Source organism: Quercus suber, unplaced genomic scaffold, assembly GCF_002906115.3.
Source record: "Quercus suber isolate HL8 unplaced genomic scaffold, Cork oak 2.0 scaffold_144, whole genome shotgun sequence".
Taxonomy (NCBI): Eukaryota; Viridiplantae; Streptophyta; class Magnoliopsida; order Fagales; family Fagaceae; genus Quercus; species Quercus suber.
In genome coordinates, this window is record NW_027069605.1 from 633,215 (window position 1) to 651,747 (window position 18,533).

The following is an 18,533-nucleotide window of genomic DNA, read 5'->3' on the forward strand; positions in this document are numbered from 1 at the left end:
TCTTGCTCTAATAACTCATACTTTTTCTCTAAATTTATAAAAACAAACTCGCAGCCATTCAGGCCATTCCGGGGGCACAATGGAAACGACGTCGTTTTGAAAACTTTATAAACTTTATTGGTGCTAAAAAGACTTACTGTTATTTTTTTATTTTGAAATCGACGTATAATTGTGCATATATTACAACAAAATAAACGAAGGTTTAAAGAATAATTAAGAGTGATTAAGAACAAAATTGATGTATCCACATCTAAATGATGTGCACATTATTAGATCTCATAGAATAAGTCTTTCAAAATTTCCCTTCCCTCTACCCCCATGTGTGTCTAACTATTTTTTTTTTAATTTAATTATGATAAGAGATTTCATCTTGTGATGTATTTTATTTGGCAATTTTCTAGATGTTAAATAGTAAATACCATTGGATGGATTAATTGGCATTGGATGACAATTTTCTAGTTTTTTTATGGCAGCGTAACTTTTGATATATATATATATATATTAAACAGTGTAATGAATCTTCCATCAAATACAATTTGTCAGTGAATATAACCCTTTCAGCATAAATAGTTTATCAATTTGGGCATGGATGTTCTTATTTCGACATTTTGTTTGGACTACTGGATTTATGTTCTTAATTACTGGGTGAATATTGGCAAAAATTGATTGAAATTTTAGTATGAGCTCATGAACACGCACCTTTGGTTAATTTAATTCAACAGGGAGAAAATTATTTTTAAAAAAATGTATATATGATAAGCATTTAATGATAAGGCACAATTATTTGGCGACCAATTAATTGGACAATTTTTTTTTAGAAAGTTTCAATTTATGATATCCGTTCTAATGATAGTTTTTTATCATTAGACCAAGACACTAATTGGTTTTTGATGTAGGTGGGGATTAAACTTCAGATCTTTTATTTATCCATCAGAGACTTTACCAATTAAACTAATTGAAACCACAATTAATTGGACAAATTGATGTGAACTAATTAATTTATGTCATGCGAAATCAGGCGTCTAAATCATCTTAAATATGCACACATGTCAGTACATAGAAGAACTTAACACGCTTCTGAACCAAAAAAAAATACTTAACACAACACATAGCAAAGCCTAAGGTTAGGCTTCTGTAGACCAATAAAAGAGAATGTAAACTTTGAACTCCTATTTAGCTTAATGCTCTCCAACGAAGCAATAAATGAGAAACAATGAGTACTAAAGCCATCACAACCTGGAAGAACCCAAGTGTCCAGCATTTGCCCTGAAATGTCCTCAAAAATCCTTCTTTGCAAGAGTTGAAGTTGTAACATAGAATGATCATTCTTTTTTTTTTTTTTTGGCTGAATAAACATAGAATGATCATTCGTCCATGTATCAAAATAGTTGTTATATGGATAAGAACTATATACCGCTATATTTTGTTTTCCCCAAAAAGTGACATTCATATATTGAATTTGACGTATGATTTGTGATTTGCAACAGCCAGCCTTCAAAATGTCAACTTACAAAATTTCATAAAACACATAATTGAAAATTTGAAAGTAGAAGTTATATGCATAATAAGAAGTACGTAAATGTATATAACTAATTATATATGCTCATCATAATAATAAATAATTATAAAAAATACTAAAACTATTACAAATTTCTAAAATCTTATAAACTACTATGACAATAAATGCGATCAATGATACTTTAACAATATGATAAATAAATATTGAATGACTTTTTTTTATGATTAATGACATATCAATTTATTAAAATTATAATAAAATTTATAATATCTCTTACATTACTCTAAAAAATATGCATACAAAGTAAATAACATTACCCATATAGATGATAATCTTTTTTAGTTGAATTTATATGAGCATTAATGATCTCGACACCCAGTGGCAGCGCCAGGTTGCCTCCAGGGGGTTCAAATGGGAAAAAATTATTTATATATAATATTTTTTTAAAATTATTTATTTGATTATCCTAAAATAAAAACTTGAACCCCCTAAAAGAAGCCCAAAAAACCAAACCAATTCATATTCAACACCAACTTTTATTTTGGCCTTTTTAAATTAATATAAAAAAATTCCAACAACAAATTAATTTGATCTAAGATCTTAAAAAAAAAAAAAAATAGCAAGCCCAACAACAAAAATTAGTAATTTTTTATCTTAAATTTAAAAAAGAAAAAAAAAAAAAAAAAAGACAATTAAGTGGACAATAAAGTGTAAATACTAAAAGACAATTAGGTATGAGATAGTGAAAGTGGTGAATGAAGACATTTTTTTTAATGATTGAATTATTGTGTTGAATTCTTAATAGAGTAATGCAAAAGACACAATAAAAATTCTTCTTAATGAATTACAAAGACCAATAAGTTGTCAAAATTGAGTTGAATTGTTAAATAAAAGAATTGAAAAAAGTAAAGACAAAAACTAATAAATAATAAATTAAAGTTTTTTTTTTGGGAGACCAAACCAAAAATACCCCGGGAATTTATTCCTAAATGCTTAATGAACATCAACTAAGAGAAGAGGAGAAATATCCTCAAGTAAGTCTTCCAACCAAACCTCTAAACCCATATAGTCTTTTGCCTTTTTTTATAATAAGAGACTATAGTTGATTTCTAAGATTTAATATTTGCAACAATAATTAATATTTTCATTATACTAATAAACAATATGCCCAATGAATTTATAGTTTATCATTTATTCTCTTACTAGTATTATTGGTAAATTTATCTCCTACCTAAGGTTTATCTTCTAAGAGAATTTGTGTTGACTTCAAAAATCATCTTTTGGATCATGGGTTACAAAAAAAGATATCATCTTATCATTGTTAACCTCTTCAACACGAATTTGAACAAACCCCCTCAAAAATATTCTTGGAGCCCATTGTCGACACCAAATCATTGCATGCTCCCGTATCATAAATGCACGTTTTGATGTTGTTCCAATTGTCATTGTTATGAACCTTCAATTTCAGCAACATTGGTGAGCCTCATATTGTACGACTTTCCTTGTTTTAGGCCCCAGTGAGGGCAAGCCCCACAGTGAACATAACAAAGCACCATAACTACAAGAAGTTCTGCCTCTGGAAATCAAGATGGCAAGAACACAACAATATTGCTAACTAAGAAGGTAATGATCAGCCCAATACCAATACCAAGTTGCAATTTTGGGGCAACCTTAGGACTATTTCACAATCATAGTCTCTCATATATAATAGCCATATAACTGAGGCAAGTATGGGAAGAGAAAGAATTAAAGTGGGTATGGTTGATAACCTTTTCCAGAGTTTTGCTTGGGTTGCTTTCCCTGTCATTGAACCTCCTTTTGGTTGATTCTTCTCTTATGTCAAGGGTGGTACTAGGAATTTTTGCTCGGGGGCCAACTTCTATTTTTGTAGGCTATATCTTTTTTTTAAATAAAATGTTTAAATAGTTATGAATATTATAAAAGATTTTTTTGCCATAGCCCCCACGCCCTTGGTTGTAGTTCTACCCCAGTCTTATGTTACAGTCACTGACTCATTGCCACTACTTCTCCAGAGTTTGCATCTTTTACCATATTTAAGTATTTAAGCCTGGTAACTTTTAACCTTTTTGTTATTATGTTTATTATATAAGAAAAATGTCAACGAATGCTCTAAGGAAATTAGTTTAAGATATATTTTTATAAACTCTTTGGGAAAAGAAAAAACAATTAAATTTTTGACCCATTGTTGTTTAATAAATTTTTTTTTTTTTTAAATGTGCATATTTTGTTAGTTGAGAAGAGAGATATGGGGACGGCTATACATTCATTCATAAAAAACAAAAACAAAAAACTGCATCTATATGATATAATTAACATACATCACTACATCAATTTGTAAGTATCATTTAAAGAGACCAAAAATCTCAAAATGTGACACTTTATTGAGATGTTATTTTTTGTTTGGGTCCAATTGATATTTTATCTCTCTATATTAAAATAGCAAAATTTGGTCTATTGTGATATTATTTTTCATTTGGATCCAACTGAACCTTCTATCAAGTTAAAGAAGATTACAAGAAATCAGGATCGTTTGAAATCATACAATCCTACCGATCCTGAACGATCACAAAGATCCTTGAGAGATTCAGATCATTTTGAACAGGTGAGATCGTAAAATCATAGAATAATAAGATCTAGATTAGGATTTTGACAACTATGGTTACATGATATTTCATATTTGCAACAACATAGTCAAACTCAAATTCCTAACAAACTAGGGTGAAAGTCAAATTTTCAAAGCAGCATTATAATTGACCCGTATCCCTGAACTAACCATGGAAAGGGTTAAAATAAATTTAAAATGTTTTTAGATATCAATAAGAAATTTTAATTTGAACATTGCATGCCTTACAAAAAGAAAATAACAACTAATTTTGGTAATAGTTTTCTTTCATATAGAATTATTTTCTAATAGAAAAAAGAAACTAATCATGAAAACTATTTATAAATCCTAAGAAATATAAAACTATGATCTGGAACAAATTTAAAGTCCGGTTTTATTCAAGATGAAAGATGCTTGATTGATTGTTGAAAATTCTTCGCACAAATTTCAGGAGCTCCGTGTAAAAAGAAACAAACTTTGACTAACTAAACTGTGCGCAAAGCTCGTCAATTTACATAGCTGAAAAGAGATATGTTAACCCCCTCCATGCACTCTTTGTTCCTCAAGCTTCATACAGTTTCAGATGGAAGGAAAACATTCATAAATTGGCCGAAATATAAAAAACTTCACTGCATAATTGGAGCAATTGTTGTCTACTTATCCCATTTCTTCAAATGCAAATGCCAATTAGAGTTAAGATTACATTATGAGATCCAAAGTAATAATACATTTTAAAAAATAAGAGATAAAAATAAATATTATGGGATCCAATTACAATTTAAAACATAAGTTTTACCCTTTACAGGTTAAGTTTGAATTTGTAACCCCAAAACATCTGGCAAATAATGTAATACAGTCAGGCATTGATTGTAATACTACCCCTTTACAGGTTTTTGTTTTAGAATTTGTAATTCCCAAAACTTTTGGCAAATAATATAATACAGTCCAATATTTGAATTATTGACACAGTAATCCCAACAGCTCATACAAGGCTAAAACCAACCTGACCATCTACAGAAAATAACATGGAAAGGAATGCCTATTATAAAGTTGCATAATGAATCATTTGCACAAAAAACTGACAATTATACCATTGGCAAGTAATCCACAAAAGGAGAAGTCATATCTCAAAGGACCAGAGACAGCACAACATCAACATGCATACTTTATTTTACTTTTGAACTAAAGATAGAAGACCAACACTTCTGAAATTCATAAACACAATCCAAGATCCCAAATCCTGAAATTCTGTTCTAAAGCACAATGTCGAATTCTGAATCTTAGACATTAGAAATCCCTCCCTAAAGCTACACAACATCACAATTTTTAAGAGCCCCAAGTTAATATCCACCTTGGTCACTATGGACTTCTACTTTGACTAGCATACGGATGTTAACTTTCTAAATAGAAGGTTCCAGAATGTTGTCACTAGCAAGAAGCTTAACAAAAAACATTGTTCCAGATAGGGTTCTGCAGTACCACAGCTAGTCGGATTTAAGATCTTGGGTAGAAAAGTGATATGAGACTCCATTCTGCTCACCATTGCCTTTCAACTCCCCTTTCAACTGTATTAGATTTAAAATTAAAAAAAAAAAAAAAGAAGCAACGTAAAACAATTAGTAGGAAGAAGAAAATACAAAACCCAAGATAAAAAAGATCTTCCCTGCATAAAACAAAATAAAAAATTCATGATCAAAATATAAAATGCAAGGCAGTTCAACCTCCGGGACAACCATTTAATACATTCTACATAAAGAAGAACATTTACCTGCTTGCTAAATCAATCTGAATATAATTATGGGGAAACAAGTATTTAGAAAGTTCCTGAGTTACTCAAATTTTGTCTTTCTCAAGATATGAAACTAATCAAGTTGTCAGACTAATTCAAGAATCTTTGACCCATACCAAACAGTTGTGTCCAGATTTTCCAACCCGCAAATATTAACAAAAATGTCAAATAGTCTCTAACCAAAATGCCATAGTACATAATTAACATTCTAACAAAAACAAAAGGCTAAAGAGAAGAGCGAGCTATTATTGGTTACCTTCTGAAAGATCTTCTTCTGATATCTATAGCCCTGAAGAAAACAATCAAAGAAGAATTATTGCAGAAACATCTTTAAGTTGCAACCATTTTACAATGTGTATGTTAAAACTATGATTAAATGATTAAATTCACCATTTTTTAGTAGCTTAAGCTTTTGGGAGAACTAGTAATTTAACATGGTATCAAAGTAAGAGATCTTAAATTTGATCCATGGTTTTACTCTACTTCCCATTTAAAATGTCAAAAAAAAATCCCATGTGTTGGACCCACTGATCAATGGGGAATTTAGGCCCACATGTGAGGGAGAGTATTAAACAATGGTTAAATGATTAAATTCACCATTTTCTAGTAACTTAAGCTTTTGGAAGAACCGGTAATTTAACAATGTACATAGCAAAATAAATTTGTTGAAAAATTTTGATAATACCTTGTCAGTTCCATAAATGTAATCACAGTAGGTGAACACCGAAGCAAAGTTGCTTTGGCTTTGTCCTCCAACATAATGATGGTAGTCATGATACTCAGCACCACCGTAAAAAGGAATGTATTTAGTGGGACTCCAAGGGAAGTCATACCTGTAGTGAAAAACATATGTTCAACATTTTTCTGCTGCCCTCAGTGGTAAAGAATTCCATATAGAAGACAACAAGGATATAGAGTAGCATGTGAAAGTGAAACCATACAACATTTGTACTAATCAACTCCTTTTTTTTTTTTCTTTGACAGATGATTACCTACCTATAAAAAAAATGGAGCTGATTGGTACAAAATCCATACAAAGGAAGAACCATCATAGGTGAATTCCCAAAACATGCAAAACAATGATAGATGTGTAATTTAAGCAACTGACTGAAATCCTGGAACATATAATCTAAGTCACAAGCAATGTTAGTATATTACTTATTAGCTAAACCCACCTAGGGCCAGATGTATACTCAAAAGACCAAAATATTCATCCGTTAATACCCCACCTACGAAGCAGCATTATTGTCATCATTGTCTTGTGGCCAGTTCACAACCATCTCGAGGCAAACTACACGGATCCTTTTCCACATAGGCTATCATCTAAAACTCACTTTACTTGGTACTTTTTCTCTCCAGGACTATTTTGATCTCATTAGTCAAAACCCACTTGCAGACAACAAAGACCATAGAGCTCCCTTTTTGAATGAGCTGCTAAGATCATCCACAATAGTAGTAAAAAATATCAAAAGATGTTTAACTCTCTATTAAACTGAACAGATAATCACACCAGCCTTTTTTCCACTAAAAATTTCTCTTTCATACTTATTCTTGATGATGTTGGCATACCAATGCATCTTTCTAACTTTCTTTATCAAAAACCTTGCAGCATATCCCATCCTACCCTTACAGCTCCATACAGGTTGCAGAGGCTTCAGTGACTTCTTGGGAAGTTGGCTATCAACTAACTATTAAAAAAAAAAAAAAAAAAAAAAAATTAAATAGAAAAATTTAAAAAAAAAAAAAATCTTTTTTCCCAAAAGTCACTGGATTAGAACTCTTGCGGGTAGAGTTCTGCAGATGCAATTTACAACCCTAATATGACAATAGGCATCAGGTATGATACAGCACGTACAAAATCATTGATTCAAGGACAAGGAAAACAAGTTTGTACTTATTTTTTATTATTAAAATAACATTCACTTTCAACACTGCCTCTATTTCTATCAGTCTCTCCCCATGGAAGTATGCATGCTTAAATTACTAGGTTACTTTTCATAATCCTGACCAATATCTTGTCTTTCCTCTCCCCCACTGTAATCAACTTGTAAGTTGTAAGCCTTTAACAACTCTTCTTCATGGTGATTAGTAGATTTTGTAAGACCACTGTGGAATAGCAAGCACACTCTTACCTAAAACAAGGCCTAATAACACCCCCCCACCCCCCCTCCCCCCAAAAAAAAAATTGATGTGGTGCAAAAACAAGAAATAACATCCAAGGAGACTAAAAAAAATGAATTAAAAAGATAGTCAGGCTTAAAGTTACTTAATATGCAATTAGAGTCATATAGTATCAACTATCATGACAACAATCTCTAAGGACTCCAATAACTAATCAGTTATGTGCACATTGCCAAAGCTTTTACAAAGTTTAATAAAGAAATGATAATCATCAATGAGGCAGTCCTTAGATGGCCTGCACAAGACATTTATAAAAATTAAAATTAAAAAAACCTTTATATCAATATTGCATATGTAAAAGTTTCAAAGTTGACTTTTAGGGATGGCAACTGATCTGAACTGTAAAATTAAAGTAATTCATGCACCCACAACTATCACCCTCCATCTAAACTGACAACAGATTTCTAAACCGAAATTTCCAAGAGTCAGCATATCTTCCTCATACTTTTATATTTGTTAATGTATAAATGATTCATTTTGCTAATTTGTTTGTGTAAAAATTAACAGTAACTCACTACTCAAAAACAAACTAACAACAAAGCAAAGAACTCCCTTCTCTGCCCCCAGCCATCCCCCACCATCAAAAAAGAAAAATAAAAGAAGAAAAGCAAAAAGGCATCACACTGACCCTAGGACCCCTCAACAAAAAGGCAAGGCACTATTGAAGATTCATGAAATCCAATGTACTTTAAATAGAATTCTATTACTAGAGAAAAGAAATAAAGAAGGAAAAAAAATTCTAAAGTTGGCATCATTTCATCACACTCAACTAAAGCAATAAAGAATAGTAAGCAAGTAAAAGAGTCAAGTGTATCATGCATACCCGCTATGCGTATCAATCGCCTCTATATTCCGCAAAGAAATCCACAACCAGAATGTGATCATGTGACCAGGCACCATGGCTGGCCCAAGGAAAGATGGAATCCCGAGGATCAAAACCTCGGCCCAATGCGCATATGGTGCTGCATATCCGATTGGAGCTGTGTATTCATGGTGAACTCGATGAATCTTTTCATATCCCCATTTGTTATGCAGAAACCTGTGGATCCAGTAATTGGTATAATCCTCTATCAGAAAATATACTAACAACTGTGCAAACATTTCCCATCCTGAAGGCAATGGCAACCCCGCTCGAATCCCAATCATCTGTCGATGAACACAAATTTGCTCAAAATTCAATACTTCAATAATCATTCCAGAAAGATAAAGAACAGGTCCATGAGTACTAAAATTACCAAAAAGAAAAATCCCCAAAATAAAAAGGCCCATTATGTCATTCAGAAGTTCAAGATTGTAGGCATAATTAGCCCCAAAAAAAAAAAAAAAAAAAATCTCATAAATTCAGAAGCTTGCCAAATCTCATTAGGCACATGGTAAAGAATTTGCAATGATTACTTCAAATCAGGACAACTGCCAAAAGCTCGAATCATAGAAATTGTTTGACATTACAAACAATCACGGAATTCGTATTGCATTGAAAACCCAGTAAAAATATCATAAAATAAAGATGAAAACTTTATTCAAAAAAAATATATATGATCACCAAATTTCACAACCCCACAATCACCATTGCAAAGAAATTGAAAACCCCAACAAGCCAAAATTGTAAAATAATCAATAAAACCAGAGATTAAGCAAATCCAAATCTCATTCCCAAAAACACAAAAAAGCATACCTTAATAGAAGGGTAAGAAACGAGCTGTAGAGGACCGACAACGAGAAGGAAAATGCGCATAACATCCTTGTAGCAACGAAAAATCTCTGGCCAAGACAACCTAACCTTTGGCTGAATCTTGTATCGATCAACGCCAGCCAAGCGAGCGAGCTCACAAAAGATCAGAGGAAAAGGGATCACTGAGAATACAACGAAAAGGAAGATAATGTTGTGGCAGTAAAGGATGTAGTCGGACTTGTTAGCCGAGTAGTTGAACCAAATGGTCTCCGCCGTGGTCAGGTTGCGGCCAAGCGCCGCCGACGCCTCCTGTATTGTCTCGTACGGCAGCATCTGGACGGTAACTACAATGACAGACTGACGGCGGAGATTTGGTCGAGGAAGTGGGTCTCTCTCTCTCTCTCTCTCTCTCTCTCTAAATTCAATGAATTGGCTGACACACACACACAAATAGAGAGTTTGTGACTTTGCAATGTTGTTTTGTTTGTGTTATTTTGGATAGGATGAGAGAGGGAGCAGGTGATATAGAGCGGGGATGAGCTGTATGTGTCTTAAAATATGCGGGAATTTTCAAACCACTTCTTGTTTTGTGTCGTGTGACTGTTAAGTTATGAAGAACGCAAACCCATTCATGCCTTTTCCATGGATGTTTCACTGTTTGTGATGTACACGTTTTGAGTTCTAATGGAGTAGGTGTACAACATATATATATCATAAATCTTACGTGCTAGGGTTTTTTTTTTTTTTTTTTTTTTTTTTTTTTTTTTTTGAGTAAGGGAATTATTGTACAAGTGGGAGGAGTACACTTTACGAGTAGCTACTTTAGGGATCGATGTTAGTTATGTACTAGTAGATGGATATTTTTAGTATTTGCTTGGTTGGAGATTTTTTGGTGAGGGAGAAAAAGAGGAGATAATATGTCACTTTTCGCGTGTTTAATTTGTCTGTGATGTAAAAATGTTGTAAATATAATAACATTGTTTTTTAAATAATGGATTAGATTGAGTAAGTATACAATATATATATACTAACTGTTTATTTATGAACAACTTATTTAGCAGAAATTAAAAAAAATTTTGTAAAAAGTACTTAGATAAAGCTAAAATATGGAGACTCATCAATAATACTAAAAAGTGTAATGAGACTCAAGAATAGTAACAAAAATAAACTAAATAGTAAAAAAAAAAAAAAAAACTAGTTTTTTAAGACAATGCCAAATGCACACTAATTTATCATAAATGTTAGGTGCTAGCTTTCTTTCTTTCTTTTTTTGAGTAAGGGAATTATTAAACCTGCGGAACAATTTTTCTTATTTCGATAAAAATTAAAGAAAAAAATTTTAAAAAAATTAAATAAATAAAAAAAAAAACTTATGAGTAGCTAGTTAGGTTAGGATGTTAGAGCATTTGCAGCAATGTAGCTAAATAGCTATATAACTATTTTAGCCACACCAAATCACAAAAAAGAAGGTTGCGGCAGTGAAGCTATACCTACCATTTTTTAACTTCTTGTGCACATTAGCTCAGAACTAAAAGCAAATAATATTTTTTATTCCCAACTTTCATTAAAATAATATTTTTTTTCTTTTCCCCTCCTCTGTTTCACTCATTCTCTCTTTTTCAAAAACAAAACTCTCACCTCTCTCTCAATCTCTTGCCCATCATCCTCCTCGTCAAACTATCACCTCTAATTCATCCATCATCCTCACCGTTTCCGCTGGCATGAAGCTTAGTTTTTCTTTTTCTTTTTCCTTCTTTCTTTCAGTGATGGAAAAGAGAGAGCGAACTGAGGGAGAAAAGTGAAAGAACTTTTACAAAATGAAGACTATAGACTCACCTGTTTGTACTCTCGTGTTAAAACTATCACCTCTAATTCATCCATCATCCTCACCGTTTCCGCTGGCATGAAGCTTAGTTTTTCTTTTTCTTTTTCCTTCTTTCTTTCAGTGATGGAAAAGAGAGAGCGAACTGAGGGAGAAAAGTGAAAGAACTTTTACAAAATGAAGACTATAGACTCACCTGTTTGTACTCTCGTGTTGCGTAAGCTTGTAAACTAAAAGGAAAGAAAAAGAAGAATGGTGTGAACTGGGAAGAAGGAAACAAATAACTGAAGAAGAAGAATGAAAAAGGAGAGAAGAAAGTATATTATATTATTTTGGAGTGGAGATTTTTTTAAGGTCTTGTGGTGCAAATTAAACATTGGAAAGTGAAGCATTATATTTTAAAAGTGGATAAGATGAGATATGAGAGTGACGATTGGCAGGTGGACTAAGAGAAAAATAAAAGAAAAGAAAATTTTTTTAAAATTTTTGTTGAGTTAATATTTTATATAATAGATGTTACTTTTACAATATTTTTCAATAATTTCATAATAAGTTTAGTTGTTAAGATATTAGAAATTGTTTTAGGCCCAAAAAAATAATTGTATATGTGTGTTCGTGTGTGTGTATATATAATTTGGGACTAAAAAAATAATTGTGGTAGCGGCGGTGGTAGTGGTGGTGGTAGCAATTGCAGTGGCGGTGGTGGTGGAAGAGTCGGTGGCGGCAACGACAGTAGTGGCAGCAGTAGCAGTTGCAAGTGGATGTGATTGTTGTTTATTGTAGTAGATATATTATTTTATTGTAATAAATATATTATTTTATTGTGATGTTTAGATTATTTTATTGTGTTGAAAGCTAAAATAGATTCACTGTTGCATTATATTTTGTAAAGTGAGCCGGTAAAATAAATAAAGTAACTTTTTGTGATGTCAAATAGCTAAATTTTTAACTTCACTGCTGTGGATGCTCTTAGTTATACTTTTCCTCAAAAGAAAAAAAGAGGAGAACAAAAAAAAAAAAAAAAGAAGAAGAAGAAAAAAAAAATGTATGTTATTATCGTAATAGAGTAGTCTAGTTGTATGACCAATATGTTAGACTATGTGCATAAGCTCGTGCAAATTTTTTTGTCTATTTTAAAATAAGACTATGCTTTTTTTTTTTACATACTCATTTTTGAAAGCAGTCCGCAATAAACTACCTACTTTACACTACATTTTATTAAAATACGATTCCTTTACCAATTTTTTATTATTATCTAAAATCATATCTCTCTTTCCCTCACGGGTGAAGTAAAATACTATTAAAATATACATTTATAAAGCTAGAGGAACTGTGTTGTAGCAAAAATATAAATATACACATTTATAGATTGATTGATGTGATAGTTTTTGGACTTTTTTTTTTTTTGAATGTATATTTTTTTTAAATTCAATTATTTATTGGTTTGCATGCAAAAATTTATCATAATTATATGTTTTTTCGAAATTTTATACATGATTTGACTTTATTTCTTACATATATGTAAAAATATTATCTAGTGAAGCATTAAACGGTGTCATTGGTGCACTAGTCTTTCCTTTTTGTAATAATTGTAGTAATTCACTGGTGAGTAGTTTTCTTGGGCGGTTCTTCCTTATCATCATATAACTTCGTTTATGGGTGAGTTTCAATTAGCTCAACTAATAAAGTCTCTGATAGTTGAATAAGAGATTTGAAATTCAATTCCGGCCTACACCAAAAACTAATTAGTATTTTGGTCTAATGATAAAAAACTATCATTAGAAGCAAATGTCATAGATTGTGAAACTCTCTCAAAAAACAATTGCGTTCGTGTGATTTTTTATCTAATAAAATAGTATTTTCCTAAATAATTACATGGGAACCACATGTTTCCTTTTAAAAAAAGGGTACTTTCTTTATTTAAAAAATGGTTATGACTTATGAGTCAATTAAAAGAGAGTCTGGAAAGTATTGGTGTGTATTACATTATTCCAAACAATTAATCAAAAGGTCTTGCCATTGTTAATAAAATCATTTTAGGAAATATTTGACATCACTTTTATGAAAAATAAAAAAATTAAAACAAAACAAAAAACATCAATTTTTTTTTTCTTTTTCCCTTAATCAAATGGTCCTCTTAATATGTGCCCTTAGAACATTTATTAATAGGCTATGTGGGAGGACTTTCGTCTCAACCCCCAATCAAGTATTGTTCGCTTTGGGATGGGAAAGGATCGACCTACGTCCCATCCTCACGAATTTTCTCAATCCCACATCGAGGAGAGATGCCTCTCACCCTTGCCTTATAAGCCTTTGGCCTAAGAAAGGGTGCACTGTACTTATAAGCTAAGGGTGGGAGGCGTCTCTCTCCGATGTGGGATTGAGCAAATTCGTGAGGGTGGGACGTAGGTCGATCCTTGCCGATCCCAAAGTGAACAATACTTAATTGGGGGTTGAGACAAAAGTCCTCCCACAGGCTATTTTAGGAAAGTTTTTATATCATATTTATGAGAAATGTAGAAAATTGTATAAAAAAAAAATCAATTATTTTTTCATAAAAATTTCTAAAAGTACTTTCTAAATCAATGGTTTGAAAAATATTTCATTAATCAAATTTAGTATAATGATTTGATGTTCTTGAGGATTTTTTTGCTGGAGGGGCAGGCTGCATAATGAATGTAAATTACCTTCTATCCCAAAATTAGTTTGTCTTAAATTCTAACTCATGAACTTCCCTTCTTTAAGAAGAAATCTTATAAACATAGTAAACATAAATGTATATAAGCACGTATGGATCATGTTTTATGCTCACCAATACTAGAATTGAATACCATTGCACACCATTGGCATAATAGTTACTCTATAAGTATAAACATGAATGAACCTAGGATTTTAAGATAGTAGAGATTCTATCCCAAAATTAGTTTGTCTTAAATTCTAACTCATGAACTTCCCTTCTTTAAGAAGAAATCTTATAAACATAGTAAACATAAATGTATATAAGCACGTATGGATCATGTTTTATGCTCACCAATACTAGAATTGAATACCATTGCACACCATTGGCATAATAGTTACTCTATAAGTATAAACATGAATGAACCTAGGATTTTAAGATAGTAGAGGCTGGAGTATAAAGAAAAAATAAATAAAAAATAAATAAACTCCAAATAAGCATCCATATAGTATTACAAAATTATAAATACTCAAAATTGTTATTTCTAAATACATTAAAATGCAATCATTTATCAACAAAGACAAATAAAACAAAATAATGTTTTTTTTTTTTTTAATAGTAGGTCGGCTAGGGTTTTTTTTTTTAAAAAAAATTAGAGCATTCACATTGGTGGTTCTAAAAATTTTAGCTTTCAACATCTCAAAAAGTTATTTTATTTATTTTATCACCCCACTTTACAATACACTCAATATCAAATGTTCTATTTTTTTTATCACTTCATTTAAAATAATATAAACAACTTATTAAAATAATAAACGAAACGAAAGAATTTGAGTTTTTTAATTGAATAAAGAGATATAAATTTAATAAAATATTGTATTTTATTTTTAACAACTTGCTATAGTCAATTGGTATTTATACCAGTTTACTGTAGTTGCAAAAAAATTAGTTTTAACTTTTCTAATAACATATGATTTTTTTTTTTATTCTTTGGTGGTAAAATAGTTTTTTTTTTTTGCTAAAATATAATTACTATTGTGAATATTTTTATTGTTTTTGTTAAGTTCTTGGATTGGATAGTTGTTATTTGGATGAGGCTAGTTAAACTTATTGAGGAGAAGGGGGCCTAAAATTTTGGAAGGAAGACCCAACTACAAAAATGAAAAATATTATAACTAAAAAAAAAAATTTTGGACCTAGGGAAGCCCGGGTCCCACACAGATTTATTATTGAGTATAAGTACTTGTGGAGTGTGAGGGTAAAACTTAATGTTCCAATCTTCAAGAGAAAATTTTATATATATATATATATATATGCTCTTCGATTAGACTAAAATATAATTTATATTTTGTAAATTATTTATTTTAAAAAAAAAAACTACAATTGAATGGCATCTTATCCGATTAGACAGAAGATAGAAAGCCGCATCCCTGTTGCGCCACGTCAATTAGAAAGCACGTGACTTCCTCCTGCAATTTAATGGTGAGACACATGGAAGCATTCGACAGGCACACTGCACACCGTATAATTTTGTCCTCTTCTCCGAAAAAGTAAAAAAGAGTCATGCGGATGCTAACGGTAGTTCTTAATATAATATTAATAGTTAACAATTAAATTTAAGAAAATTCTGACCATTAATTATCATAAAGACACCTATTAACATTGCAAAAAAAAAAAAAAACTAAAAACTAAAAACTAAAATAGCATGTTACCATGCAAAGCAAGATCTCATTCAGAAAAGAAAAAGAAGTTTAATAAAAGTTCATTTTTGTTTTCTTTCTGAGCAGTTAGAAAATGTAGAAATTAAAAATCTAAATTCTTTCTAACTTTCTCTTTTTATAATAGAATATTTAAGAAATTCCATTAAAAAAAATTAAACATTAGAATGTCAAAACTTTATAATTTAATGATATTACCCGATTCTTTTAATTAAGAAAACATGTTTAAATCTTCCCTCTCTTACTTATTGCACCAAAAAAAGAAAAAAAAAAAAAAAAGATCAACCTAATTCTATAGTGTTCAAACCTAATATTAGTGTTTTCATGAGACTCCTCTTTCTTATTTTGATCTTGTTATTGAGATACATGATTTATGGTTTGACTTTTTTTTTTTTTTTTTTTTCATTTGGTTCAATATATAGAATTCATTCTTTATTTTTATTAATTATTTCGATCGGCTGTATGTATATTTGTGTCTGTGCGTCTATATAGATCTCATCTCCATTTGTTAACATTCAATATTTCAAAATTTGATTCTCAAAAAAAAAAAAAAAAAAATCAAAATCAAAATTTAATTGAAAGCTATATCTCGATCCTATGACGAAGGCATACATTGACCATGGGGCAATGGCCCCCAATTTGTTTTTGTTTTTTTTTTTTTTTTTAATATTATTAGTATATAAATAAATAAATATATTATAATAACATGATTCTCTATTTGGATTTCAACATTTTGCACACAAAAATACCTTCACACAAATTCTTAACCTCTCTAAAATACCATTGTCTTCTAGTTAAATAATTTAAATAAAAAAAATTGGTTAAAAGAGTAATTTACTATTCCTAAGTTTTTTCATTTTTCCTTTCTTTTCTCTATTTAGCCTAAAACTTAAAATACTATTTCTATCTCATTTTTAAACATTATTCCACATTACCTTCCATCTTAAAAAAAAAAAAAACAGTTATTTATATATCACTTTTAAATATATAACACTAAATCAAAAAACAAATAAATAAAAAGTGCATTATTGCATGCGTAAAGCACGTGTGATGAGTCTAGTATGTATATCATATATATATATATATATATTGTAGGGATGTTGGGCCCAGGAGCCTATATATATATATATATATATATATTGGGCCAGGGGCCCAATTTGAGGACGTTAAACAGTCTGACGATAGGTAAACACTTTCATAAGGATCCGTATTAGTAAGTAAAGAGGTGAAATCCGGTTAAGGTCATCCAGAAGGGTGATTCGAGGATGAATGCCTCCTCGACTAACCAAAGCTGAGGTCCAAAAGGGTGGTCTGCCTCCCAGGGGAACGTTCTAGGAAATTCTGCTGATACGAATAAGCATTACAGAAACATAGGACATAAGGGAGTCCTATATATATAAAAATAAGTCTGCTACCACCGCATTAAATGCTTTGCAGCTAACTTTCTGGCTACATTAATATGGAAAAAAAAACCCTTGAACAATGCTACATTGGCTGCCCCACCGCACAAAGGACCTGAAAGAGTGTCCAATAGGACAAACACTCAAGTAGTAGTTTAGATGATCAACAAGAGGAGGGTTAGGATTGTCTAAAAAGAACTATATAATGGAAGAGACCCTCTACGGTAAAGAGGATCGAGAAACTAAGAAAAAAACATTATAGTCATCAAGAGCTGACTTTGTAATCAAACTTGAAAGAAATATATAAGAGCTTATCTCATCGGACGGTGCCGAGGACGATTTTCTTTAGCTTAAATCAGTTTATTTTCCTTTTCTTGTCACCTGAATCCATTATTCTTGTTATGCAATTCGTTGAAACCCAGTTTTTCAACTTACTCACTACAAATTCATTGTATTAGCCTTTTGGGCCTAAGTTTATTCATCACTTGAGCTAGGGACCCAAATTGCGTCCTTACATATAATATTATATATATATATATATATATATATACACAAACTAATTTTAGCAACAAACAAAATTACATTTTACTCTCCTTAACAATATCATTAATTCCTTGTAGAGTAATGTTATAGCTACATACTTATATACAATATTTTTATAAACTGTTGATGTACAAATTCTTATTAATTCACATTTGGGCTAATTATTTACATCATTTTTTTATTTACTAATAACAATTTACCATATCAATAATTTATAAAAAAATTTATAATTTTAATATTTTATTTATTTTAAATATTTATTAAAAAATTTATAGATCTAAAATTTAAAACAAAATATACAAGCTCAAAACACTTACGCAACAACATTCCACTAAACTATCACATTGTGTCATTCTCGGCAACAACATTCCACTATACTATCACATTGTGTCATTCTCATTAATATCATTCTGATCCTTCTTTTTACGAAAAGCAAATTTGACTATCTGTTTGACATTTTGATGGAAAGGGGATAAAACAATAAGACTGAATCACATGATAAATTTGAGCCTCTTTTTCATCATTTGTTCTTTCACGCTGCTAACCTTCTTGCATTGCACCAATTACACCATTATTGTTTTCACTTTTC

The 18,533-nt window shown here is 30.8% G+C and overlaps 1 protein-coding gene across 1 annotated transcript; it reads right to left on the reverse strand.

The window, feature by feature from the left end:
* Positions 1 to 5,282: 5,282 nt before the first annotated feature.
* LOC111999469 (methylsterol monooxygenase 1-1) lies at positions 5,283 to 10,460 on the reverse strand. Its single transcript, XM_024031597.2, has 5 exons — positions 9,788 to 10,460; positions 8,936 to 9,258; positions 6,617 to 6,764; positions 6,188 to 6,220; positions 5,283 to 5,707 (listed from the first exon to the last, which is right to left on the reverse strand). Exons 1-5 carry the CDS (start codon positions 10,115 to 10,117, stop codon positions 5,627 to 5,629), a joined length of 915 nt encoding a protein of 304 aa, XP_023887365.1. The 5' UTR covers positions 10,118 to 10,460; the 3' UTR covers positions 5,283 to 5,626.
* Positions 10,461 to 18,533: the final 8,073 nt, after the last annotated feature.